General features: G+C 41.4%; 1 protein-coding gene across 1 annotated transcript; it reads left to right on the top strand.

Annotated features, from left to right (window-relative positions):
* Window positions 1–7: 7 nt before the first annotated feature.
* On the top strand, window positions 8–22,983 carry RPA1 (replication protein A1). The gene is made up of 17 exons (XM_030472357.1): window positions 8–129; window positions 436–483; window positions 747–825; window positions 1,350–1,458; window positions 2,200–2,288; window positions 6,871–6,957; window positions 8,115–8,247; window positions 9,155–9,257; window positions 10,391–10,459; window positions 10,590–10,782; window positions 11,914–12,053; window positions 13,675–13,823; window positions 15,120–15,252; window positions 16,573–16,749; window positions 18,018–18,125; window positions 21,504–21,590; window positions 21,933–22,983. Exons 1-17 carry the CDS (start codon window positions 97–99, stop codon window positions 22,038–22,040), a joined length of 1,845 nt encoding a protein of 614 aa, XP_030328217.1. The 5' UTR covers window positions 8–96; the 3' UTR covers window positions 22,041–22,983.
* The last annotated feature ends 4,308 nt before the right edge of the window (window positions 22,984–27,291 follow it).

Raw genomic sequence — 27,291 nt, 5'->3', positions numbered from 1 at the left:
GCGTTGACGTAATCGCGCGCCGGAAGGAGGAGGGCCAGCTGCGGGCGGCGGGAGGATTTGGCGGCAGCGGCGGAGCGCGGAGGGGAACGCAGCACCATGAGCGTGCGGCTGAGCGAGGGCGCCATCGCGGTGAGGGGCTGCGATGGGGCCGCGATGGGGCCGCGATGGGGCGGGCTTGGGTCTGCGATGGGTGAAGACGTGTGGGGTCAAGCCTGGCCCTGGGGAGAACGGGCCCGGCCCGGTCCTGAGGGAGGAAACCAGGCCCGGAGCGGGGCCTGGCCCCGGGAGGCAGGGTTGGAGCTGGTTGGGTCCAGCGGGGACGGCACTTCCCGTGTCTGTGGCCGTTCCAAAGCATTCTCTCCTCATCTATGGGTCTGAAGTGCTTCTGAGCAAGGCGGTGGCACCTTTCTGAGGGTCTCCTTTTCTCTTCTCCAGGCCATAATGCAGGGGGAGAACGTCTCCAAGCCTGTGCTACAAGTCATTGTAAGTACACTCCATTGCCTCTTGTCCAGTCCCTTCGTGGTGATTCCTTGTAGACTTCTGAGTGCAGCCAAACTTCCTTGTCAGAGGAGCCAAGCAAGACTGATATACTTTTAACTTTGTTTTGCATGACTTCGGCTATGCTGTTGATATCGGTGCTTAAAAAATCAAAACTAAGCTGAATAAAAGGTTGCTTGCTAATCGCTTTGTGTTTTTGAAGGGTTTCTGAACAAATAAGAATCAATAATCTGTTTTTTTCCCCATAGAATACACGGGCTATTGCTACAGGAAACGGGCCACCGCGTTACCGAGTGCTGATGAGTGATGGGGTGAACACACTCTCCTGTAAGTATGAAAACTACACTGAGAGCTTTGTAAGTGTGGAGATACCAAGGATACTAAAGTTCCTGGCCTAATGTCTAGGTGCAAAGTGAAATGAGAATTGGAGGAGAATGTGGCTTCTATGGGAACCAGAGACTCTGAAGTGTGCAACTGCATTTTAACATTTAGACAAAGCCCTTCTCTTCTGGGACTTTCATTATGAGCTTTAAGCTCACAAAAATATAATGAAAATACAGAAATCTTTATGTGTTTTTATAACAGCTTTAAAGTAATTTAGCTTAATATTCTCTGACTTGATATCATTCTAGCTATTACTGTACTCTGAAGTTTGGGAAAACAAATACAATATAGATTATCTTTGGTTTTGGTGACTTGTCAGCGATTGCACTGTTTTCTGTGTGTTAAGTAGCGGAGCAAGTTGTAGATCTAACACTAAACTGTCTGGAAAAGTTATAGCCAGCCATGGCAGCCCGTTTTTAAGGCTGGAATGTGTTAATTGTTTCCATGTTTTCCTTCTATTTCTGCAGCATTCATGTTGGCAACACAGCTGAACTCTCTGGTGGAAGAGGAACGCTTATCAGCACAATGTATTTGCCAGGTTAACAGGTTCATTGTCAACAGCCTGAAAGATGGAAGGTATATCTATTTCGTTTAAGTACAGTCCTACAGAAAGGCACCTGTACTTTCTGTAAATGCTAAATGCTTTTGATTGGGATTATCAAATGATGATGAAAATACTCAGCCTTTAGGGTGCAGGAGGGAAAGTGCACAGCACAAGCGATAGCAGAAGTTAAGCAGAGTGTGGCTGCAGTGGGTTCAGATATGTGTAGTACAGTGGTTTAGTAATGTAAAGTTCAGTTGGAATACTCCAAATTGTACACAGTTTTATTAAAATTCACTTAAAATTATCTGCTGTGGAAAAGAAACAGTGAAAATTTCTTGTAGCCTAAAAGTTGTGGAATCTGGTCTGTCTTCTAGGAAAATTTGAGGAAAGGGAGGTAGGACACTACAAAACAAGAAGGGATCTGAGGAAGTGATTGTAGGAAAACTTACAGACAACCACACGATTGTTTGGGTTGGAAGGGACTTTAAAGTTCATCCAGTTCCAACCCCCTGCCATGGGCAGGGTCACGTTCCACTGGAGCAGGTTGCTCAAAGCTCTGTCCAACCTGGCCCTGGACTGTGTATGTGTCTAGGAGAATACGGACTGAATTCATTTTCAGGAGAGGACTAACTTGACAGAGCTTTTGTCTTCCAGATTCCTTATCCAAAGGACCAGCCCCTAATGGTTGGTTCTCTTACCTGCTGCAAAGGATATTCAGAGTCCGATAGACTTGCAGAGGGAAGTCTTTATTGCTGTCTATTCTGTTTTTGTAGGAGAGTGGTTATCCTGATGGATTTAAATGTTCTGAAAACTGCTGATAAGGTTGGTGGCAATATTGGCAACCCAGTGCCGTATAATGAAGGTGAGTGTCCTCTGTAAACAAATACCTTTCTGAACAGACTGTCTGTTATGATAGCTTTCAACTGGCTGTTTCTTTCACTTAAAAAGCAGCAGTCAGACATGTACAGCTTTCTTATGCCTGCAACAGAGATGTCCAGAGCTTGAAATCCTTTCTATATGTATAACACAAAATGGATTTTATTCATACTTTAATAAACTCTGCACCATGGCTGAAGCTTCAGTCTCTACGTGGTATGGAGAAGTATCTATACCCTATGATAACATCGACAGGCTTTTATCCTGTGCTAATGGTCTCTACCTAGAGTTCCAGTAAGTATGTAGCAGCTATTCTATGTCTCCTCATAATGAGTAATCAAATAGATTATAATTTCTTCTGTCAGGAAAGAAAACAGCAGGAGGAAGATGTAATAATGATCTATAAAAGTATAAGACAGTGTGGAGGGGATGAATAAAGAATGATGAATCTCTCTTTCTTTTCGACATTCATTTGATGCTCTTGAGTTCTGCTGTTGTCAGGTAGTGGTTTTAAAACAAAGGCTGTACTGCATCCCCTAAACTGCAGAGTTAAATTATGGAACTTGTTGAGGTAGCTGCCAAAAGTTGGCACAGGTTCAAAAAGCAATTAGACATGAAAGAAAAATCCATTAAAGGCTGTTAAACATAACAATACATCCTCTGCATGAATGTTGGGTTCAGGAAGCACTAAAACTTAGATTGCTTGAAGTACATGGAGGAGAGGCTGGTATGAAAACACAGCCAGCATACAGCCCAAACTCCCCTAAGCACCCATTCCCACCCTGCCACCTGGAAAACCATGGTGCACTGGGTGCTGCCCTGAATCTTTTGGGTGAATTATGTTACATAAATAACTGTGTTCTTCATTTCGTGTGCTGAGCTTACAGTTCTCAGGCAAGCATTTGTTTGAATTGAGATATATATATCCCCTTCCCCTGAGATACATTCAAAAGAAGGTTCTGTTCTTCAAGTTCTAGTCTTGAAAAGAGAGGATAATAAGCACTTAAAAGAATATATTTGAACAGCTCTGTCATTGATGTATATACAGATAATTGCTGAAATTTAATAGCAAATAGCTCTTCTTAATCCCACCCCAGTGGAAGTGAATTAATATCTTTTTATTACTTAGGGACCACGCACCAGTGGCAAAAATTTGCTGTAGGATATTTTGGACAGACAGCAGTGGTAGGTACACTGCTATTCTGGTTAAAAAGCTCCTTTACTAATAGAGGTAGATATTAGACTTAGTTGTGAAGGCAGAGACATCTTTCTTTATTAACTTTTCTTTTTTCCTAGGGAATTAGAGGGGCGTTTGTTAAATGAGCCTAAAAGAATCCTTTGTTCCTTTGATAGTTACTTAGCTAATTGCTGTTTAAAAAATGTGTTGACATCTCGGATTTTATGGTTTAATCCCACAGTTGCTGTAGAGACCAAGATTTTCAGAATAGCTGTGGAGCAGACTGTTTTGTGCCTTTCTCCCATTTCCTTTGCTTGTGTGATACAAGAGCTTGTGAACTATAGTGTTTTTCAGTTATATTGTTGCTTAGAAACGCCTGGGAATGTGCTATGTTACAGAACTGAGCTGAAAATATACCTTTAAGACTCTAAATTTTGGTAAAATTACCATGACTTTGATCAAAGTTGTGTTCTTTGTGTGGGTTTACAAAAGTACTCGGCGATGACATTTTCAGATCAACACTTTTGGAGATGTTATGGGTCTATGATCGTTGTAAGCGTGGAGTTGCAGTAGATAAGAGATGCTGGATTTGAAGTGTTGTGCATTTCATTTTAACTAACTTTATTCTGCAGCCCTCATATCATTTTATTTGATACTAAAGTTTCAGTTGCAGAGGACAGTAATAGTTTAGATGAAGCGTGCTTAACATGCTTCTGCTCTGCAGGGCTTTTTGATTTGTCATGGAGGCCTTGATGAAATGGGAGAGGTGTATTTCAAGTTGCAGATTCTTAAAGTTCCTCTGTATATTGAGAGATTGTGCTGCTGAGAAACCCTCAGCTAAAGCACAATGAGTCTCTAAAAGCACTTTGTGGTTTTCATGGAAAAAAGTTGAGGTATTTTAAAAATCCTACTTTTGGTCTCACTTGAAATGCAGATGTCAAGTTGCTAGATCTAGGATTAAGGAATATTCTTTCCTAGACTTTAATACCCCAGTAGGACCCCGGGGAGTGAGAAGCTGGCTTTTGGCCACTTTCCACTTGAGCAGTAGGTGGTTAATCTGCCTAACAAGGAAACTGGAGACACAATCTTCCTAATACATATCATAAAAAAACCCCTTTTCAGGCAGCATTTCATAATAGTATTGAAAATGAAGATTGAGCAGGTTTTCTTCTTGTTGGAAGCTAGATGGTAATGTTATTACTGCCATTAATCTCATTCAAATTACTCTGGTGCTGGACTTCCTTCTTACTATGACAATTACTTGCTACTTATGTTTAACTTCTGTCATCTTTCAATGTTGAAATGTTTGTATACTTACATGTTCACTTGAACTCTCTTCTTGCCCTTCCCACCATTGTCTTTTGGTGTACATGCTTTCAAAGTGTGTTTTCTTTCCTCCTTTCTCCCCCTCCATCCTGCTGCTCATTTCTGGGACTGGTTTTCTGTCACCATGGCTCTGTAGCAGTACCTCCTGGCAACAAATTATTGGAAGCAGAGGATGATTGTTCTTCAGCTATTAAATGCGAGTGGGCTGTGTGACTGGCTTTAACTGAAGGTCTTGGGTTTGACTAACCCAGGATATGGAGCAGAAATGTCATTTGGTATTTCAAGTGTTGTTTTCAGCTTCTGGTAATAAAAACTAACAGTGAAAACCAGGCAGAGGAGTCACTTTTCTGAGCACCTCAAGTGATCTGTAGGCCACCAGCCACCAAAAATCATAGTTTGAGTCCTTAAACTCTACAAGTGAGAAAACTGGAGAGATATTTCTGCTACTTCTGTATTTGAACACATGCAGAAATGTGTTAATATATTCTTAATCTGTTGAGAAACACCAGCTATGGGTAGGCAGCCCTCGAAATGTGAATGTGTGTTTCATAACACGCAAAGGTTCTAATGTATGTAGTGGTCTTTGGTTTAGTTTTTGGTGTTTGGTTTATTTTTAAATCCTAGGGGGAAAAAACACTTGGAACAAAAGTAGCAGGGAAATCTCTTGCTGTTTCATAGGCACATCCTTCTTCTTCAGTATCCTTTCCCTGACCAGGCATTTTTCTCTCACTGTGTTTTGTTGGGTTTTTCCCCTTTCTTCTCCTCTTACACAAGGTGAGTTTAGGGTGATGAGCACTGACCCTGCCTGGGTCCTCCCCATACCTGAGGAGGGTGAAATCTGGTTTCTCCATCTAGTGGATTCTGCAGTAAATACACATTGCTGTTTGACGTCACTGTTGCCAGGGAGATTGCTGTCACCAGCTCACCGATGTGACTCTACTGCGGCAACTTAGAGGAGCAGACTGGGTTTAGTGCAAGGACCTTGTTCTGGATTAAACGTAAGCAGAGGATTACCTCTATAGACTAGCCAACATCAGGTGATGCTACAGCAGGGTCTCCCTATGTTGCTCCTCCTTCCTTCTGTGCCATCCTTTCTTGCCCTTCTGTATGGGATTCTCTGCTTTTGTTCCTCATGTTGCTTACGGCTTGGTCTTGACCTTCTTTGTCCACTTTCTCTGACCATCTTCCTTGCATCCCAAAGCAGGGGGGTTTTGCCTGCTCAGGCCTAGGACTTCCTGCAAACCAATGGCTTAAGCATTAGTTGCCTCCAAAAAGATGGGATATGGTTGGACATTTTCTCATCTGGAGGCAAAATAGGATAGGACAAGTATTCTGTGAAGGAATTTAAATTTTTGAAAGGTAGATTAGTCTTCTAATGTACTGTTTCTCTAGATAAGTCACTCTGCTCTTTCTCGTGTAATTTATCACCAGGATAAGGCAAGTGAAAGTCCTGGAATCTGAAAAATTGAACAATATGTACTTACTATGCCATCACTTTTCTCCCTATGCAATAGACTGCTGTGTCCCAAGAGGGACTCTGATGAATGCTGAAATGATGACTCCATCACACCCACATTAAATATCTTCATATTTTGGCAATAAAATATAGCAGGTGTTTTCTTTGTCTTATGTGAGCTTCAGGTTTGACTTTCCCCAGTGGATTTTGACCATTTCTGAGTTTCAAGAGGGAATTCTCCTACAGTTTTTCTTATCTTAGCTGTTAGGTAGTAGCAGAAACTACCTGTCAGAGCATTGGAAGCCTATCACCACTGAGAAGTTGTCAAGATTACTTCACTGCTGTCCTTTTAAATAAGTGTCAACCCTGAGTTCTTTCAAAGTAGAAAGCAGTTGCTTGAGGAAAGAGATCTGACTGAAATTTCTCCATAGTAATATGGTTCAACAAATAGCTTGCTGCTGCTGTGTCTAGAACACCTGAATTTTAGCATGTGTTCTGTGTTTTAAATGAACTTTTCTTCATGCAAATCTTATTTCCTACCAAGGTTTAAAGGTAGTTTTAATTACTCTGCTCCCTGCTGTACTCTATGGTCTCTCTATTTGATTACAGGGCAAGGGCAGCAACGTTCTTCAGCTCCAGCGGCAAACCCAGCACCCAGCAAACCACAGCAACCAAATGGCAATTTGTCAGTGGCAGGTAAGAGCAATCGGGGGCAGGGATTCTGCTTCCCATTTATGTGGTGCAAAACTGTAGTTTAAATTAGGAAAAGAATGTTTCTGTAACGGTGTTGCACAAGAAACACTTCATTAAACACTAACCCATAGCTTGACAAGATGAATTCTCTCAAGAGGCTACTGTACACTTGGATTTAATAATAAATTCTTAAAAACGGGGAAAATCTGTTCCACTTCTTTCTTCTTTCCCAAGGGGAAAAAAACTGATGGAGCAGTGTAAACTGAACATCTAGTCTGATGATGGAATTCTGCATTCTTGAAACAGTGCTCTATGGACACCCAAGCAGGCTGCAGTGTGGAGCTGGGCAGCAGATGTATTACTGTTGCTGAGATGATGAGTTTAGGTGATACAGGACTGAAATTATTTGATAGTTTATCTATAAATACAGGGGGTTTTGATCAAGACTCTAAATAGTGAGGTACCGAAAAGGGCAGTCAATTTAAATGTTAGCTTGTAGACTTTCTTTAAAGCAAAGAAAATGTTAGTCCTAGCTCTTGGTACTGCTTTGACTTGTCTGTATTCTTTATCCATGTGTTTAAGAAGTATTTTAAATAGTTGAATTTTGACGCTTGCTTACTGCAGCAGAAAACAAGCTCTTCCTTCCTGTACTTAAAGCTGATTGTAAGAGTTCTATGCTTATACATTGACAAGATTCAGTTTAGAATTAGCAGTATTGCTTTGTGTCAGGAAATTATTTGATTATTTGGCAGTGGAGTACTATTCCTTAGTTGGTCCCTTAAATGGTGTAGATCTAAAGCTTGATGTGCCATATTTTAGGTGATTTACTACTAACTAGTTGTTTCCCTCTTAAACACGGTTTAAGTGATTGACTCTGGACACATCCCCACTTCCAGTGTAAGTGCTCTAAAGGTCTGAGAGTGTCCAGAAAATACCTGTGACCAAGAGTAGAAATGATTCAATCAACTTTTAGCCATGCTGTGGTACCCATGTAGCACAACGAATGGAGCTTTAGGTGCCTACCCAGCGTCAAGTCTTCTGTGCGGCTCCCCATAGCGTGGAGAGAGAAGTTCTGCCTCACCTTGCACCATGAGTTGGTTTTCACTTGGCTTTTGTCTGCAAGGCTGAAATTCTTTGTGCTTTGCTGTGGTTTTTGAAAGGTCCTGCTGCTCCAAAGTACCACCCTCCCTCAAACCAGTTTGGTAAAGCAAGTGCTCTCAGCTCAGTGAAGACACCGGGAGGATCACAGGCCAAAGTAGTGCCGATTGCCAGCCTGAACCCGTACCAATCGAAGTGAGTTATTGTGGTGTGCCAGGTATTACTCAATGTCACAGGCATGAAGGAACAATAGCTTCTTTTTGCTTTCTCATGTATGACTCTCTGTCAAATCATTCTTGGAGTTCTTTTTGACTTTATTGGTTAACTTCAAACAAATGAAACCAACAATAACAGCAAAACCACCCAGAGAAACAGAAGAAAAATCCCTCCACAGCTGTATGGGCTTTGGTTTGGATTTTGTTCCTTGTTTGGTGGGGGGTTTTGTTGTGTTTTGATGAAGGGGGGATTAATTTCATCAACGTTCTGACAATCTAAAGTTTGCCTTTGCATTGTCTTGGTGAAGTTACCCTGCTGAGCTTCACAGGTTTTTAATATTTTAGTTGAAAATCATTGACTTCTCTTTTTTCCTAAAGCAACCTTTTTGGTAACTTAATGACAAAACAGCTCAGTAAGCTATTCACTTCGGCTACTGTTCTGTTGAAAAGCATGAGGATGTAATTATGTCGTGAATGACATTTTTAAGTTATGCAAACTGATTTGATTACCCGAGTTAAATGCGAATCCTATAATTGAGCTCTTGAGTTCTAGCATGGCTTTTCAGAACAGGCAAACTGCTGTCTGAGAAATGTGCCCTAGAAGAGTCAAAGATTTGAGACCTGCTTCTGTGCAGAAGGATTGTTTGCCACTATTATCATATGAGATGCTTTATGGCTGGCTTTGTTGCTTTCTCTACAACTTTCTACCTTTAGTGGTTTAGGCCATTAAAATAGAAAGCAGATGAGAAGCAGGTAGAGTTGCCGAGATGCAGTGGGAAGATTCTGGCTTTTTAAAAGTGACATTCCGGTTCTAAAGGTTTGTCAATTCAATCTGTTCTTAATATAAGAAAAAATACACAGAACACTGATTTCTTGCATGATTTCAGGTGGACCATCTGTGCTCGTGTTACCCAAAAAGGCCAGATCCGCACTTGGAGCAACTCCCGTGGTGAAGGAAAGCTCTTTTCTATAGAGCTAGTTGATGAAAGCGTAAGTGTCATATGTTGAGGAAAAAGATAATGTATGCCAGATGCTGATGAGCCCTTCATAAAAACAGACTAGGGGAAATAAAGTGTATTGTAGGAAATGGTGCGTTTTATTACAACTGAAGCTTGTGTTTCTGTGTTCATTAATTGAGCATCAACGACCCAGTTTTACCCAGAATTGAGTCTTAAATGTCTGGTGTTACTGATTATTTTTCATCAAAATCTATCGTCTGTGACTGAATTTTTGCAGCTTCAAGATATAGTTGTTTATGGGAACTGACAGCCTAATATTGAGGTTTGTGGTGGTTTCCTGTGGATTGAGAGTGAGGTTTCATCCTTGCTTAGGTACACCTTACAAAACAAGGAGTGAGAGGAGCATTGCCTCTGAGTTATTATAAGCTTTCATTTCCATGAGGAAATCAGAGTACAAATTATTGTAATACTAGGAAATTTCATCTGTGGTTTGTTTGGGGAATGGTATCTGGTTAATCTAACTAAGCTTGCAGTTTGTCAAACCTCTTATCAAATTACAGCCTCCTGTCATGAAAACAAACAAGATTCTGCTAGATTATGTTTAGTATAAAATGCGAGGTTAATAATGTAACATGTTGCCATCAGCTATTTGTTTTCTCTGCACACTGTCTGTATTCAGATGTAAAAAGAAAGAACCCAACCCAATATTTATATCCAGTGATTTTATAATTGTTATTAATTCTTACTTAAAGACTTGACATATCATGTGTGAGTGGGAGATAGCACAATATACTGTGGGCTAACTGGTGGAGCCGTGTGATCTATTTGAATTTTCTCTTTGCGTGTAATGGCAATCAATGCCAGGTTTATGAGTACCTCTTCAGAGGTGTATATATATGTAGCCCTTCTGCATTTCATTCTGAAGCTCCAGATATACTAATGAGACTTGAAAATGAGATTTGATGGTCAGGTGTAGAACATGTTGTTTCATCTGTAACTACAAATGTGAGGAGAATGTTGTTTGTTTCTCACATGCCTGGAGCTAGCCTGGCAGACCACGTTGTGTCTTGTAGAACTGATGCCACTTAACATTGCAAAGATTTCTTTTTAGGTTTTTTTTCATGCTGAATTTCAGTTCTGACCAGCTCTCCTATTTTCCTGCAGGGTGAGATTAGAGCTACTGCATTCAATGATCAAGCAGACAAGTTCTTTCCGCTCATTGAATTGAACAAGGTATGGTAGCATTGTGCTTTCACAGACTGACATGAGCTAGAAAAGAGAGAGGATTTTTAAAGGTGAACACAATCTATTTTCTCTCTCTGACTTCTGATAATATCCTCTGTTTCATTGCTTTCTCCTGTAGGTATATTATTTTACCAAAGGCAATTTGAAGACTGCTAACAAGCAATATACAGCTGTTAAGAATGACTATGAGATTACATTCACTAATGAGACTTCAGTTGTGCCCTGTGATGATGCCCAGCATCTTCCATCTGTTCAGTTTGAGTTTGTATCCATCTCTGACTTGGAGAACACACCCAAAGACTCAATTGTTGGTCAGTCTAAGTAGCAAAACTGCAAGCTTTAAAGCTTTGAAGTTTTACTTTTGTGTCCTGAATGCTGGGGAGGTAGCGAGCATACAATGCTTTGAGTGTCGTGATCTCTTAAATGAAGCTAGCCAGTGGTGGTTGCCATTAAAAATACCTTGTGCAGCCTTCCTGTTAAGATGCCTTTGCCCTCTTCTGCTAACAATATATATGATGGTTTTTCTTCAAACCGTCATGCTTCAAACGAGAGACAGTAACTGATTGTTATTTGTTTAACTTGTTTATTGTACTATGATTATTGTTTTGCACAGAAAAGGGCTGAGAGAAAAATGTCCTTGCTCAGCACGTGTGCATTTCATACCTTCTGTGGTCTTGCTTTCTTTCACTATCTAATTATCTCTGTAGTGATTTTGGCATGATTCGTTGCATCCAAGTCCAAGTTGCATGACTGTTTTGGCTTGCTTTGTGAAGTATTGGAGGTTTGTTTTTCTGTCATTCGTTGGGCAGAGTACTCCGGAAAAATCAGAGGCTGGGGTGGGGGCGAGGGTTCTCAGGTTTCTCAGGCACAAGATGCCTGTGATTCAGAGGCATTCAGCTAGCAATATTAAAGGTAGATCTGTAATATTAAAAATAGGATATATTTCAGGCGTGCAAAAGGGATGCTTTTAGCTCTTACCCACCCAAACATGCAGACTTAAGTTTAAATTGCACATCGCAGCCATGGGGCTACAGTGGAGGCACCAGGCAGTTGCTTTACAGTTGTGTCACAGTCACTTTGAAACCTCTTGCCCGAGAGACTTGTGTTTTAACAGTAAGAGTGTGTGTTACAGGATCAGGGCTGAAATCCTTTGGCAGAATGTGATGGGAAGACATAGTACAATGCCTTGATCTTGCTAATGTGGTGAGGCTTGCATTCATGAATATCTTAATGAATTCATCAACAAAATTAAAGCACTGAAGAGTTCTGTAGTGGAGCATTCCTACCATAATATGCTTAATTTCCATATCAGATTTGATTTGAATAGGGAGCTAGGATACAAGGCAGAAATCTGACAGTAGGTTTGAATTCTTTTCTTGTGATCTTGTGTTCCCCATTTGTGACCCTTGGGTAACTCTAACTCAATTGTAACTGTTTTTCAGATGTAATTGGAATTTGTAAGAGCTATGAAGATGTCACTAAAATTACAGTGAAATCTAACAATAGGGAGGTATCAAAGAGGAACGTGCATCTGATGGATACATCAGGGAAGCTGGTGACAGCTACACTATGGGGAAACGAGGTATGTTCACTCTTACCTGTTCTTAAGCAAAGGTCTCTATGTAGGGTGAGGAAACAAGTGTGCTGTTGTCATGTGAGATGGACATAGCACTGAGACAGACTCCTGGGTGCTTAAGGATTGGGGCAGAGAGAAGGTGAAAGACTGTCTGGTTTCATTCAGGTGTGATGTTCTTAACCTTTCTCTGACAAACTGCTGACGTGATCTGACTAATGCGTTCTGAACAACTGCAGACATTATGTCTCAAACCAAAAGACTTAAGATAACAGGTTTCTGGTTTAAGAAATGATAGGAGTTGCAGTTTGATTATGGAAAAGCCTGGTGGCTACAGTGGTCTCGTTTGAGATGAATTTTATTGATAGGGTGGGGATACATGTTACCCTGCATAAATTGCTGCTTAACTAAGGGGTTGAGAAGCTGTATCTCAGATTAGTTTAAAGCATCAGAGCCTTAGAATTTAAAGTTTGAGTAGTTGCAGTAAACACGCTGCTTTGTCCTGTTAACAGGCTACTTTGTTTTCCACCGGTGTTGTGGATACTTAGGGATTTATGTTCCAGTCTATAAAATGGGAATGATCCTGCCAGCTTGACAGTGATGCTTTATGGCTAAATGATCAAGTGCGCCGATCCTGGAGATAGCTAAACACTGTTAACCATCTGCTGATATAAATGAAGTAAACTGAAGTTCAATATCACCAACTTTTGAGGTTGAAGAAGGTTGTTAAAGGAGAGGCTACTGGTGATCAATTCCTGCCATAACTCTTCCAGCAGAGATCAGAGTCTGCATTTTACACAGTTAAATCTCTTTGCTTGCTTGTAGGGTAGATAAAACAAGAAGCATTGAGGGAAAGTGACGTATGGCTTGCAGCTGGCATAGTCAATGTTAAGAATCTATATCTCCTTTGTAACAGTCATTGCCCTAAATGCTGGGATATGTTTTGTGTTTTTTCCATCTCACGGATACATTGAATGCTGCTGCTAACTCCAGCTTGTTTGCAGTCTTTAAGCACATGACCCTCCCCTTGCTTGCTAAGTGGCGTGGGGTCCAGAAAATCTATACCTTTCAAAACCTCTCTCATGCCAAGAAGTTCTTTGTTAGTGTCAGACTCCTCAAATAACAAACTGATGGCAATTGAACAGCATTAAAGCGGCTTTATGAGATTAAAAACAGAAAATGGAGAGTAAGGAGAAAGTGTTTGGTCAGCACACCTGCACTTCTGCTTTTTCAGTCGTAGTAGAATAGACATGACTGGCTCAGTCAAGCCAAGTGAGTTGTTTCACCTCCCGAAGGGTCTAACCTGACCAAATAATTCCTCCTGTTTGGAGAAACCTCCATTCCCATAACCCGTTCCCCTTTCTAAAGTCCTCCTAATGGAGGGAACCAATCCCTTTTTTTTCCCCATCTGGCAGAGTGACTTAAGGATTCTGTGGTTCCCCAGGAAATGTTACGATTGCAGCTTTAGTTGTTAGCTGCTTTAAACTCCCAGTGATACCTTATCTTCTAAATACAGCAAGATAGTTTGCTTCAGATTTGATCTCTTGTCATGCTCTGTGAGTTATGACCACAAGTTCAGTACCTTCACTGTAGCACACTACTAATGTGTTCTGTTTTTTCACACACGCAGGCTGAACAGTTTGATGGTTCTAGACAACCTGTGATAGCCATCAAAGGAGCCAGAGTCTCTGATTTTGGTGGTAGAAGCCTGTCTGTCCTGTCCTCAAGTACAGTTGTCGTCAACCCTGATACCCCAGAGGCTTTTAAGCTCCGAGGATGGTATGACTGTGTGTTTATGTTGTTTCATTCCAGCCTGCTGTGGAGTATTTGTTTTACTGTTTCTCTGTGTCCGAGTAGTCTGTATAGTACTGAAGAAAGGTAGCAAAGGGGAGGGGTTCCAAGGTTATAGACACTTCTCTTCCTTGAAAGCACTGGAGCCTGAAAGGCTGTCTTCCTTAAGATGTTCAATTCAAAAACTTGTAATTCCATGACAGACCTTGCAAAATTGAAATAGGAGAAGTGCATGCTAACCCAAAGCCTTGGAAGGCAGCATGAAATCAGACTTGACCAGCTCCACTTTCTGAGGCATGATCTGAGATAACGATATTTTCTTCTCAGGCTTTTCCCATGGTGTGGAATCTGATACATGCTCTGTATGGACTGGAGGTGTTATGTTCCCTTCTTTCAGTGTATATTCCTTATCAGATATTTTTCAGATAGCAAACTAACATTTTTTTTTATTGTTGTCAGGAAAACAAAGTGATTTCTTGGTGGTTTATAGCTTCTGCTGTAGGTAGTTGCTAAAGTATCTGCTAAAGCTGCTAATGTGGTGACATGTGGCATGTGTACGAGTAGTGTTGAGTGCTGACAGCATCACATTCGTGAATCCTGGGTTTTCAGGTTCTAGTTATATCACCCAAACATGGGTAAAATAGAATGGCATCCTCCATTCGTCATTGAGCTGTGGCTCTCCGATATTGGTTGAAGATAAAATTGATTGTGGGTCTTCGCTATTACTGTCACACTTTAATTAAGTTAATTTTTGTGAGTCTCATTGGTGTATTACTTAGATCACAGAAGAATCCCACCACAACAGGATGGCAGCACAACCTCTTGCTGAAAAGCTGTCCTTTTCTTGCTTGAACAGAGGGAGCATAATCTTTTCAATGCTGTTTGCTTTTCCTTTCGAAGCTGCTGTGAAGATAATGGTAGCGTGTAATTTAATTTTAATTATGGAAATATCTTGATGCCCTTAAATCTTGTTATCTGGCTTCCTTTAAGGAGCGTGCAGTGCGTGGTTTGACCACTAGCTGGCAAACAAATTGCAGTTATATAGAACAAAGCTTGCCCTCCTTTTGTGGGTTTATAAAATACTGCGCTAATTAAGTCAGACTATTAACTTACTCTGAAATGCTATTTTTGTTTGCAATAGACACAAATTACTGTAATAGTTTCCTTTGCAATCATTGATAAAAAAAATCCCTCATGTATTAAGTACATGAAACTAAATGTGAGCTTTTGAGAAGTCTGGATGGACTGCTGTCTGAAAATAGAAGTGCATCTTTGTGGTTCCAGGTTCGACTCGGAGGGGCAGCTTCTGGAATGTACTTCAATCTCTGATGTGAGGGGTGGGCCAGCACCTGGAGCAAATACCAATTGGAAAACTTTGTATGAAGCCAAAGCTGAGAACTTGGGCCAAGGAGATAAGGTAAAGCATGGCCACTGAGTGCAAGCCTTGTGGATTGGGGAGAAAATAAAAGGCTAGACTTCAATAAGCAGAACGCCTGCATGAAGTAGTCCAATTGTTTAGCAGTATGTACTTATTCTCAGAATTTCTGCTAATAAATATACTTTTTTCTTTTTCAAATAAATTCAGGCTTGTTGCTGCTGTTGCAACACGATACTGTGTTTGCAAGAGATTTCTCAGCCTTGTATAAGTGGGGGAAGGAGGAGTTTGCCCCAGAGATGTTCCTATAAATAGCACAGAGTGTTCTAGTAGAAACAGGTACATTAGGAGGAAGTGGTTTTCAAGGGTGCACGCTTGGTCAATAGAAAAGCTAGGAATAAAACCAGGTCTCTGGCATTCCAGACCAGTAAGTTCTAGGCTTATACTGCTTTTTGACTGATTTTTAATTAATTTTATTTATATTTCCCCCAAAGCTTAAATGCTTATCTGTTTGGGATACGCAAGAACTTCTTCGTCGGGGATTCTAGTGATAGAACAAGAGGTAACGGGTTCAAACTGAAACAGGGGAAGTTCAGGTTAGATATAAGGAAGAAGTTCTTTACTGTGAGGGTGCTGAGGCGCTGGCACAGGTTGCCCAAAGAAGTGGTAAATGCTCCATCCCTGGCAGTGTTCAAGGCCAGGTTGGACAGAGCCTTGGGTCTAGTGTGAGGCATCCCTGCCCATGGTAGGCGGTTGGAACTGGATGATCTTAAGGTCCTTTCCAACCCAAACCATTCTATGATTCTATCTAAGGAAAAAAAACTTTACCTGTAATTCAGCTCTTTTCTGTTCTTCTTAAGCAACCTCTGTTTATCTGTTGAAAGATTTGACTGTGGCCTTAAACCATTAGGATGATTATTTTAGTATGGAGAGTGGGTATTTTGTTCTGAAGGCTATAGTTTAATCAAATGCTTATCTGTAATACAACACAGGAGCCTTTCTGGGTTTTGTATTGGCTCCCAAAAGCAGCATAGGAAAGCAGAGAATCTTAATCCTGTGAAGAAGTGGAGATTTGAACAGACACAATGGCGAAGCAAATATGCTTTATCTAAAGAAAACCCAGCAATTGGAGTTCCCTGCGATGGAAACACAAAATCATCTTGCTGTAGGGGCTTTAGTTAACATAATGGAAGCCTGACAATTATTGCGACAGAGGGCTTGCTTTCCAGTTTCCCAATAATCCAGAGCTGTTAAGCTTTCTAATCCTAAATATCCCAAGTACGGAGTGCCTTGCTTTGTAGTTAATTCGGAATTGGAAAACATTGATTATTTTGAGGCTAATTTGCACACTCACTCTCCTAGGCGGATTATTTTAGCTGTGTGGGCACAGTCGTACATCTGCGCAAGGAGAACTGTATGTACCAGGCATGTCCCTCTCAGGATTGCAATAAGAAAGTGATAGACCAACAAAATGGACTATATCGTTGTGAAAAGTGTGACAGTGAGTTCCCCAACTTCAAGTACCGCATGATGCTCCTGGTGAGTAGATGGATTAGAGGGAGAGTGTGTTTCTTGCTCCTTTTCCTTGTACAATCCGAACAGAAATCATCCCAGACAATAAGGTGTTGGAGTGCTGTGGTGCCTGTGGGTTCGAGGATATTGAAATGGCTTGTGTGCTGTACCTGAGTGAGGGATGTTTCATTGAGCTGATTAGCAGTTTGTTTTCCTAGTACTCCAATTAAAAGCTTTTTGCTTTGCCAAAAAGTTGATGCTAGCTCGGTTGCTTCTGGTTTCCAAGTGTACTATGCAGTGCAGAGTACAGATGGCCTACGCCTCTTCAGTAGTGAAGATAAACTGAAGTAAATGGCATTTCTGGAGAGCAGTAATTGCACTTTTACAGCTGCTACCTATATTTAGTACATTCTTTTTTTTGGTAGGTATTGTTCTGTCTCACGTTTTAATGGAACCTGCTTCCCAAAGTTGTCTGGGGATCATTATTGTGATGCCCACTTATACCATAAGCATTGAACCTTGTTCTGGTTTACATTAGAAGTTAGAGTTGTAGCTGCTTCTTAGAAGCGCTGTGCCAGGTGGGCATGTAGAGAGAAGGGAACTATCCCTGCAGCCTCACTAAAACACAAACTGCTTTGGAATAATTGCTAGTGGATAACTTCTAGGAACACAGAACTACTTGACATAGCAGAATCATTCTTGTAGAATATAAAGAGGATACTGAGGGTACAATCAGAACAGTGTGTCTCCTATTTTCCCATTCCTAATAGTCAAAGCAGCCAGGAAACGCATGTTGAGGCAGGTACTTGATCTTTTTACTGCTCTGTTTTGTCCTTGAATGTTTTAATAGTTTCCCCATAACATAGTATGTTATGCTTAAGTACTCAGGTAAATACAAAGTAAATGCAGTTTGTAGCATCACTGATGTTCCCCTTGAAAGTGACTGTTATGGGCTACTTGTTCTTGCTCACAGCTCATCTGTGACAGCAGAACAGAGCTGAATATCCCATCAGTATGTACCATTGTGGTGATGTTGGCCTTTTCTTGTGACACAATGTACTGTCAATATTAACTTGAGTTGTTACTGTGACATTCTATGGAGCTTTAAAACAGAAGGTATAAAGTCAGTGCCTTCCCCCCTCAGCGATGGAAAGTACCTACAGTACACAGGGCTCCGGTGGTTACTGGAAATCTAAAACTCTCTATAGCTATGAAATGAATTTCTCTTCTGTACTGTCTTCCTTGAGGAATAGGCAATTGGGTAAAATAACCTTTTGGGTTTGGTTGTTTTTTAGGTGACCATTGCAGACTGTCTGGAGTATCAGTGGGTGACTTGTTTCCAAGAGGCAGCAGAATTCATTCTTGGGCAAAATGCAGCTTTCCTGGGAGAACTGAAGGAAAAGGTCAGTCAATGAGCTTATTGCACTTTTAGTGAATCTCTTGAAGTTGAACTATGTTCACACATTTCTTGCTTGCTTTGATCCTCTTGGTAAGGAAGTGTTCTTGTGCCCAGAGAAGCTGTGGCTGCCCCATCCCTGGCAGTGTTCAAGGCCAGGCTGGATGGAGCTTGGAGCAACCTGCTCTAGTGGAAAGTGTCCCTGCCCATGGCAAGGGGTTGGAACTGGATGAGCTTTAAGGTCCCTTCAACCCAAACCAGTCTGTGATTCTATGGTATGATTCTATGTACACCAGTACTGATTCATCAACGAGCATGATCTCATCCCTGTGTCTGCACATACAGCACTCCTAAGTCAGCAGGGGTGGCAAAGGCAGTGGGTTATGTTGATGTAGTTGCTGTGGAAATTAACAGCACTATTTAAAAGAGTGCCCTATGAAAGAAAGGGATGTTCTGCTTCATTTGGTGAGAATTTGATGTTGCCCATTCTCTGGGTGATAGGCCAGCTCAGGGCCTGCCAGCCTAGGGTTGTTCTCCAGATGTTGGACTTCAGTATCTTTTACAAATTCACAAATCGGTGCTTCTCCCTAATCCATAGTTCTTGGCAGGGACTTGTTTACTCTCCTCAGGATTATTTTCCATGGGCCATCTGCCTGGAGAACAGAGATTTGCTTGGTTTCCCCCATAGTTTGCTCCCACAGTCAGTCTGTCTACCTCTGAGCTCTTTTGGCTGTGAAAAGCTAGAGATCAGCTTGTCCTTATCACCTGGACCTCGAGAGACAACTGAGTCCTACAGCCTTTAGAGGGCTGACAGCTTTGACACATGTTCAACTCCAGTAGAAAGGACAGGCTGTATTATCATTGTACCTAGATTGGAAGAATCTGCAAAAAAAAATTGTTTTAGCCCTGAATGTTAGCAACGTTATCCCTAATGTGTTCCAAAAAATTGTTTACAAAACCGAAAAGTTCCAGAACACTTTGTATGTATCTTTTGTAAGTAGGCAGGAAGCTTTTTGAACTAATACATTTTAGCCCACTGTTGAAGGCTCTTTTCCCTGAAATACCACCAGAAACTTTGTGGGTCATGTGAAAACGATGACTTCTAAAATAGGTCATTGGCAGAGATGCTCAAGTGATCTTTCTTTGACAGATTAGAACAGTTCTTAAGGTTGTAAATCATTAAACGGTAACATACAGTATTTTCTTCCCTTTGTCACTGTGTGCTTCTCTGCTGCATTTTCCTTTCTTGCAGCCTAAATCTTTTCCTGAGTTTTTTTTTCTTGTAGTTGTCTGCTATATAAAATCTGTGTGGTTTCATTTTGGTTTTTAAATGATGGTATAGAAAGCAGAATAAGTTCTTGAATTGCATATGAGCATTGATATACTCCCAGGCTGGATCATGCTGGGACTTCATAGATATACCAGTTTGTTGGTTAACCCGTTGCTTGGCTGTGGGAGGCAAGGGAAGCAGAAGGAATTGGTGAGGCTGTTGTCCTGCTTGTCCTGAGATGCTGTTAAAGACCTCATTGTATCTGAAAAGCAGGGCTAGTTGTTCACTAGTATATATACAAGAATGGGTTTTGGACATTCCTGCACTTTGGCTGCCTAAGGTAATGGTACAAAGCTTGTGGCTCTGGGATGCTCAGGTTTTGTGACATTATGAAGGCTGGACACCTCTGTTCTGAAGGAAGCTGTATTGCTGTGGCATTCTAATTAGATGTGCTTGTGCTTCTGCATTTCCATTCTCAGACATTCTTAACTTGTCAATATTTTCTTACTTCACTCGTGCTGAATCTCTGCTAGAGTTCAAACAAAATTTCTTAGTCACCTTTAATGCTGAAGAAAACTGGGTGGGGAAGGAGAGACAGCGGATCCTATGTAACAGTACAAACATGTAATGTCTTTTGAAGAGCTGCCTAATGGAAATGGCTGAGGGTAGAAAATGGAACATAATATGGAATGAGCTCTCGAGCAGGAATGCTTTGTGTTCCAAGAGAAATTGGTTTTGATTTGACACTTTTATGAGCCTTTAAAAATGGTACTTGATGCGTTTTCAGTGAGCTTTTCTTAGTGGTTTTTCTCTGAAGACCTGATGCAGTACTCTCTGAAGTTGGTGGGAGTCTTTCCACTGCTCACAGTATATATTGAGTCCACGCACAGGCAGTGACCATGCTAAGCATAGATATGCATGGAAGGTTTTTCATCTGCTTCTCCACTGTGCTTGTTACCAAAGGAGGTAATGTACGGTAGCAGTGACTGGTATGCTAACGGCATTTTCCACTCACTAATGGTTAGCATCGTTTGTGGCAGAGCTGGAAACAGAAGCCAAATGCTTTATTAAGCGAGTTTTCTTCTCCTCTAATCCATACAATGGTCAGAAGAAGGGGTTTTTAATATTCAGGAAGGATATGCCTGAATTCTGCAGGCTGTGAAACTGGCTACTCCTGTTCACCTTCATTTGTTGTGTTTTTCTAAGCCTTCGGAGAATCACTGTGTAGTGTAAAATAGTGCTGAGTGCATTTAAAAACAGCAGATGTAACACTTGGAATAGGAGTAAAACTGAGGTGGGTTCAGCTCCAGATCAGATGCTCTATCTGCTGCTGGAGTGACTGATGAAGTCAAGTGCATCTGGTAGATAAATACATAAATAATTACTTGCCTGTATCATCGTGGGGCTGCAGAATTGTTGTGGAATGTCAGCAAAGGTTTTTTACAACTAATTTTCATCAAAATAAACTTTTTTTTCCACAGTCTCCACAACTTGTCTGCTTTTCTTCTCCTGTTTTGACAAATTGTCTGTTATAAATGGTGATGTTTGGTGTTCATATGGTAATTAGAAGCAGCTTATGTTATAAATATGGATCTTCTAATGGTTATAAAAGCATGTTTGGAACATGCATCCACTTTTTTTTTTTTTTAATAGAACATTCACTTAAATAGGTCCATGTCAGCATGTGAAGGATAGATAGAGCCTTGATGGAGAAGCAGAGAAACAGAATGCCTAATGAGACAATTAATGAGGAAATAATTAACTCTGTCAGTGTTTGTGGTCACAGCAGAACATCAGAATGGGCCAGTTGAGCACCATGAGAGGATCTTGTGTAAGTTTATTGTGTTTTCATTCTGTACATTTGGTTGCAGGTTTGGTGCAACTATGAGTAATTTTGCTTAGGGAGCTAAAAAGCCTTCACCTTGAACTTCACTTTTTCTTTAAGTTATGTTTTTGGCATCTAAAATGTGATGGAAGATTCAGCTCTGTCTCCATGATCCAGTTAGTTCCACTGTTTTGCCAACCTCAGCAAAAGAGGAGCTGTTCTGAAAGTTCATGGCACTGTCGGAAGCCTGGAGTGTCTGCAGCTGATATCTGTCTTTGTCCTTCTCACAGAACGAGCAGGCCTTTGAAGAAGTGTTCCAAAATGCAAACTTCAACACGTATGAGTTCAGGATCCGAGTGAAACTGGAGACTTACAATGTAAGTACCCCCCCCAAAAGGCAAATAATGCAGCACGTGGCTTTTGTAGGTTGACTTGTCTTCGTTGGAGGTGGCTTCCTCCTCTTCGTGGGGAGAAGTTTCCAAAGATACTTGCTCACAGCAAGTACTGTCAGTCTTGAGCACTGAAGGAGGGATCCACTGTCATCAACACTGCTCCCTCTCAGGTTCATCAAACCTGCCTTGTTTTGAATGAAAACAACGTAGGAGCTCTCCCAGCTAACCCTGGTACCAAGAGCAGTATGTTACTGGGGTAGAAGGAGGTTAGAACCAAATGCCTGGAGTTCTTAGAGTTCTTTTCCATGCCGTTTTTCTCTTTCACAGGATGAGTCTCGTATCAAAGCTACAGCACTGGATGTCAAACCTGTGAACTACAGAGAGTACAGCAAGAGACTGATCGCCAGCATCAGGAGAAATGCTCAGCTGTGGTGAGGAGGCTGCTGCTGACTGAGTAAAGCTAGAGCTTCCAGGAAAAGCTCAATAGTTGATATTACACTGACTTTTTCCCCACTCTGTGTGTGACAATTTGGCATTAGTTACACCGTGCATGGTAGTGCAGTGTAGTGGGCTAAGCGATTTAATGCATTTCTCTGAAGATATGCACTTGGTAGGTCAGAGTGCACTCTTAATGGCCATGATCTTGTAGCCTGTTGTGATCTATTAAGCTGTGACAGCTCTGAAGAGGAATCTCTAGACAGATTGCCAGGGTCTTTAGACCAACCATTCAGAATGTCTGAAGTAACTTTGCTTTCTTACAATATGTAAAGCTGAATTATCTAACCGTTGTGTCTTCTTTGCAAGAAAGTAGTGGCAACCTTGACACTTCGACTTGTTCAGCAGAGGGCAGGAGGAAGATTGTCATACAACTTTCAGATCTGGATGAAGGAGAACAGGTCTATTAGTGTAAGCTAGTTCCTTTCCATAGAACTCAAAGGCTTTCTCTTTTCACAGGTACCATGCATTTGTTAATGCTCGGAATGGCAATATGGTAGAATTATTAATCAAAGACATATCTCTTGTATCTGAAGAATATCCTTCCTTCAGGGTTTAATAGGCTGAGTCAGATGGGTCTGATATTAATCAAAATTGTCTCTTCTGAGGAAGGCAGATAAGCATTGACTCTCCATCCCCCAGGGAAATCTAGGCAACTACAAAGCATTGCTTTAGTTTTTCTTCAATTAATGCTATGGATTTTTGACTGATTTTCTTTTTTTTTTTTTTTTTTTTTTTTTTTAGCTCACATTTCCTGCCTATACATACTTTGTATGTCTGTATGTTGAGTTTCTTTGGTTTTATTTGTAATGATGTTAATCAGAAACAGGTCTTTAAGTGGGGGGAAGCTTTGTTTCAATAAACACTGTTTAATTCCTGTGTAGTGAATTTTGCTTTCTTTGAACACCAAAGACTTCTCATTACTGGAAAGCAATTAATTAGCTTTCATAATAAGCATTCACTTGGGGGAGATGTTACCTTATTACAAACTCTAAGGTTAGACTGAAGAATGGAGACTTCTTTGCCTGATGTTAACAGCATGGAAATGCAGTGATATTTTCACCATTTCTGTGCTGAGAATGCTGATGAACTGGCACTTCTGGGATTTTTATTGACGTTTACACAGCAGTCTAAAACTAACCAGGCTTTGAGATTTGTTCAGACATAGAGCTAGTACAGAAAACAGTAATTATGCTACTGGGCTTTTCAGTCAGCAGAGCATGCTAGCTCTGTGTGCTCCTAATCACATTAATTATGTGTTCCCTGGCTGCAGCTCACAGCTTGGCATTTGCTGCACAGCTCCAAGCATCCAGGCAATGCTGCAGTGGGTCTCTGGTAGCAAAACTGAAACTTCTTTTGCATCGTAGAGTGCTGTCTCTTCATGCGTGCAGTTAGTGCCCTTTATTTCCCATGGTTTCCTGTTTGTCATCTTAAGTCTTTATGTTTAAGCACTGTAAATGCTACTTCCATTGATGGACGTGAAGGATGTTATTCTGGGCCCATTAATTGCACAAACAACCCCTTCTTTCATGGCTTCTGAGGATCATGACTGGGTTCTTCTGCTGATGTCTTGCATGTTTTTTATTGTAGTATTTGTTCCCTCTGACCTTGCTTATAAAGCCTTGACTAGAAAATTACAGTCTTCAGCATGGTTCGGGATTGACAAATGCTAACAAGTGGTAACGCAAAAGTGTTCCTTGAAGCTATTTCTGATTGTCAGGCCCATATATACCAGGAAGTTTTTTTTATGGACCTTTGTGTTAGCACATACTTGCTGGCATTGCAGCTTTATGAGACGATGGTGCAAGCCTGCCTCTGCTGGGGCAGCTCATTCTCCCAAAGGGAATTGCTATGCATCCCTATTGCTGGGTTTACTGTACCATCAGCCAGAGCACTAGAGATGGAAGGTATCAATACTCAAGAGTCTTAAGGTATCTGAGAGGATCAGCTGAATGACCTTGAGAACTAGAACAGAAAATCAACTTGAAACCATTTGTGTGAAAAGTCATTTATTGAGGACTAATAAAAACCCACAACCTCTGCTATAAAGTGGATGCTCATTAGTGACTGAGGAGTTGGAGGGTTTTAATCATGCTTTAATCAGCTAGTATATGATAAAAACATCAAGCTATGTAAAGCAAGGTATTTCTAGTCCAGCTATACAACTACCATAGCATTATATAAGCCTCTGCTGTGAGAGCTCATCTCAAATGCTATGTACAGTTCTGGTCTGCTACGTGGAGAGGCAAAAAAGAATCTCAGCTGGGGCGAGTACAGAGGAGGACTACACCACTGAGTAGGAGAACGAAGAGCTTTTTTAGGAGGGGGCCTAGAAGAGCTAATTTAGCAAATGAATTCTGTGAGGGGGGGTATGATTTCCCACTTATATAAACTGTATATACATGTATCTGTATATCTTGCTCGCTTCCCCTAGTCATAAGCTCTAGAACTTTTGAAGATAATTGGTTAATAAATGGTTTGTCAATGAGAAGAAAGTGAGGTTCTGAAGCAGGCATCTAGCTAAGCAGGAGGGCAGGGAAGCTGTGGAGGTGTTTCCATTCTTCCACCCCATGGCCAAGTGGCCATGACCATCCAAACCCTGGCAGATCACTACTGCCACCAACATGGGCTGTGGAAAGTGGGACTTTTCAGAAGGCTCCGAGCTTTTTTGACTGTGCTAATTAAAGAGGAGTGGGCTCACCATGCTAATTGGGATTACTGGTAAACAAACCTATGTCTTCCTTCCCTTCATCCTAAATCTTCCCCTCCTAGTGTCCAGGTTATTGCTGGGTGGTTTCAACCGTTATCTGGGCTTATATGCCTTTCCTAATTGAAAGGATGCTGGAATACCTCATATCTAAATCTCTGTGAGGTGAAGATCCCTGTGGCTGCTAATGTTCTGCTTTATATTGGCTGTACAAAGTGAAGATGAAACTGGGAGCTGCTGGTTTCAAACAGGCAAGTGCAAAGGCCATTACAGGAGAACATCAAGTTCTGCATGGCCGGGCGAAGATCTGGAGCGTGCTTTGACGTGTGGCATTCAGGTAGCTTGGTGTTAATTCCCACCGTTAGCATTTAGCTATGTTTTCACTGTACATTAACTTTAAATTAATTGTTAGTGACCCTTTACAATCCTCTGGAGGGGAGATTGCATTTCAGTCAGCACCAGGGTTTTAAGATGCATCAGGTGGTTTGGTCTTTCGGTTTTGTGTTTTTATTTCCCCAAAATAGAGCTTTGAAGAGTAATAGTTACTAGGAGCTGTTGTTCAAAACTAAACGGTGGTCTTTCACACATCAGAAGCGACTGCTCTGCATGTGTTTGGTAGCTGGTTGCTTTACGCTGTGCGTGCTATGCCTGGCAGCTTGGATGAGTGTATGTGTGTGTGTGGGCTTCCGTGTTCCAGCACGAGGGGATTGTGCTTTTAGTGTAATGGGTGTGAGAGTGGAAATTGGTGATGTTTTGATCCTTCATTCTTGGTGATGCTTGCATTTGCTGTCCAAGATACAACAGAACATCTTGGAGGGGGGGGAGGAAGGAAGATGTACCTAGTTTCTGTGTCTTGTTTTATCACTTTTCCTTTTGTCTTTTCCTAGCCTTCAAACTTGTCCCTTTGGAGAAGGGCAGTCACCCCATACAGCTTCCTCCTCACCATGGCCAGCCTCACTGGCTGGAGGAGTTGCTCTAGGGCTGCTTAAGTGACTAAGGTGGGACAAAAAGAGAGATTTCATAGCACTCATATATAAAAGGCTCACAAAAACATGAAGTGGAGCAGGCTGCCTATTTCCAAAGCCTGTGTTTAGGGAAAGGAGTGGTCTGTAGCGTATTAAGCATTATAAATATTAGAGTAATGCAGTAAATATCAATAATCCTATTACAGGGAGTGGAAATACTCTTTAATATATATTATCAGTGAAGATGCAGGAGACCCACAGCCCTTCTCTCAGTGTTTTAGCCTGTTTTTTTCATGTTTACATTTTTACATCTCATTCATATGTGTGTTTGTTTTTGCTTTAAGGTGGTTTGAATTGCCAGATGGATTTTTCATGAGGACTGATACGTATTTTTTTTCAGTTGATTTGATTTGAATACTGAGGTGGCTGTGTTTGGGGGTGGGGTGTTGTTTGTTTTGAGTTTTTTTGCTGTTTATAGTGCATTGATTTGTTGTTAAATTCAGCCTCTCTGCCATGCCAGAAACGTGCCTTTGGGAGTGTTTCTAGGCTGCTTGTAGTACTTTTCTTCTTCCATCCTTGTATATAACTGTTCTTGCAAGTTATTTAAAATAAGCCAGACGCTTGCAAAGGTTTTTATTTAATCTTTAATTTGCCCCAAAACTCTTGCCCTTTAAAGGGAGATTTTAAGCAAAAAAAATTCCTCCAGAGCTCCTTTTCTGTTGCCTGATGTGGTTTTAGAATCACAGAATCCCAGCCTGGTTTGGGTTGAAGGGACCTTAAAGCTCATCCAGTTCCAACCCCCTGCCACGGGCAGGGACACCTTCCACTAGAGCAGGTTGCTCCAAGCCCCTGTGTCCAACCTGGCCTTGAACACTGCCAGGGATGGGGCAGCCACAGCTTCTCTGGGCACCCTGTGCCAGCGCCTCAGCACCCTCACAGGGAAGAGCTTCTGCCTAAGAGCTCATCTCAATCTCCCCTCTGGCAGGTTAAAGCCATTCCCCTTGTCCTGTCCCTACAGGCCCTTGTCCAAAGCCCCTCTCCAGGTTTCCTGGAGCCCCTTTAGGCACTGGAGCTGCTCTAAGGTCTCCCTGGGCTCAGGCTGGCTGAGCTCAGTGAAGGTCCCACATGAGTTTGTTACTCCTTTGAGGGATGTATTTTCCAGGGATGTTCCAAGTTATGATAAAGGCACCTCAAAAGCTGCACTGCAGCAGACAACCATGTGGGGATGCACTGGAAATGGGCTCTTTGCTCTGAAAGTTCATCCTCAGGAAGTTGGCTGGGCAGAGCTGCGATTGCTGCTTTATCTGATATAGAAATGAAAGATGTGACTGTTTGTCATGTCCACTCTGACATCACCATTGAGCAATTAAGAGAAAGAAATCTAATTTTTTTGCCATCAGTTTAGCTCTTGGAATTCCCTCATGGCTTATTGCACAAAAGCCTGAAAAATAAGAGTAATAATCTGATTTTTTTTTTCCCCCTCTGTTTCTTGTGCTTTATGTTTTCCATTAAGGCCCGT

This window comes from Strigops habroptila (assembly GCF_004027225.2).
Source record: "Strigops habroptila isolate Jane chromosome 13 unlocalized genomic scaffold, bStrHab1.2.pri S16, whole genome shotgun sequence".
NCBI lineage: Eukaryota > Metazoa > Chordata > Aves > Psittaciformes > Psittacidae > Strigops > Strigops habroptila.
This window is presented reverse-complemented; position numbering and strand designations above follow the sequence as displayed.

Coding starts and splice junctions, on each gene's coding strand:
- RPA1 (XM_030472357.1), top strand. CDS start 97: ATGAGCGTGCGGCTGAGCGAGGGCGCCATCGCG. Junction 8,248..9,154: donor CTGAACCCGTACCAATCGAA/GTGAGTTATTGT, acceptor GCATGATTTCAG/GTGGACCATCTGTGCTCGTG. Junction 16,750..18,017: donor AGTACCGCATGATGCTCCTG/GTGAGTAGATGG, acceptor GTTGTTTTTTAG/GTGACCATTGCAGACTGTCT.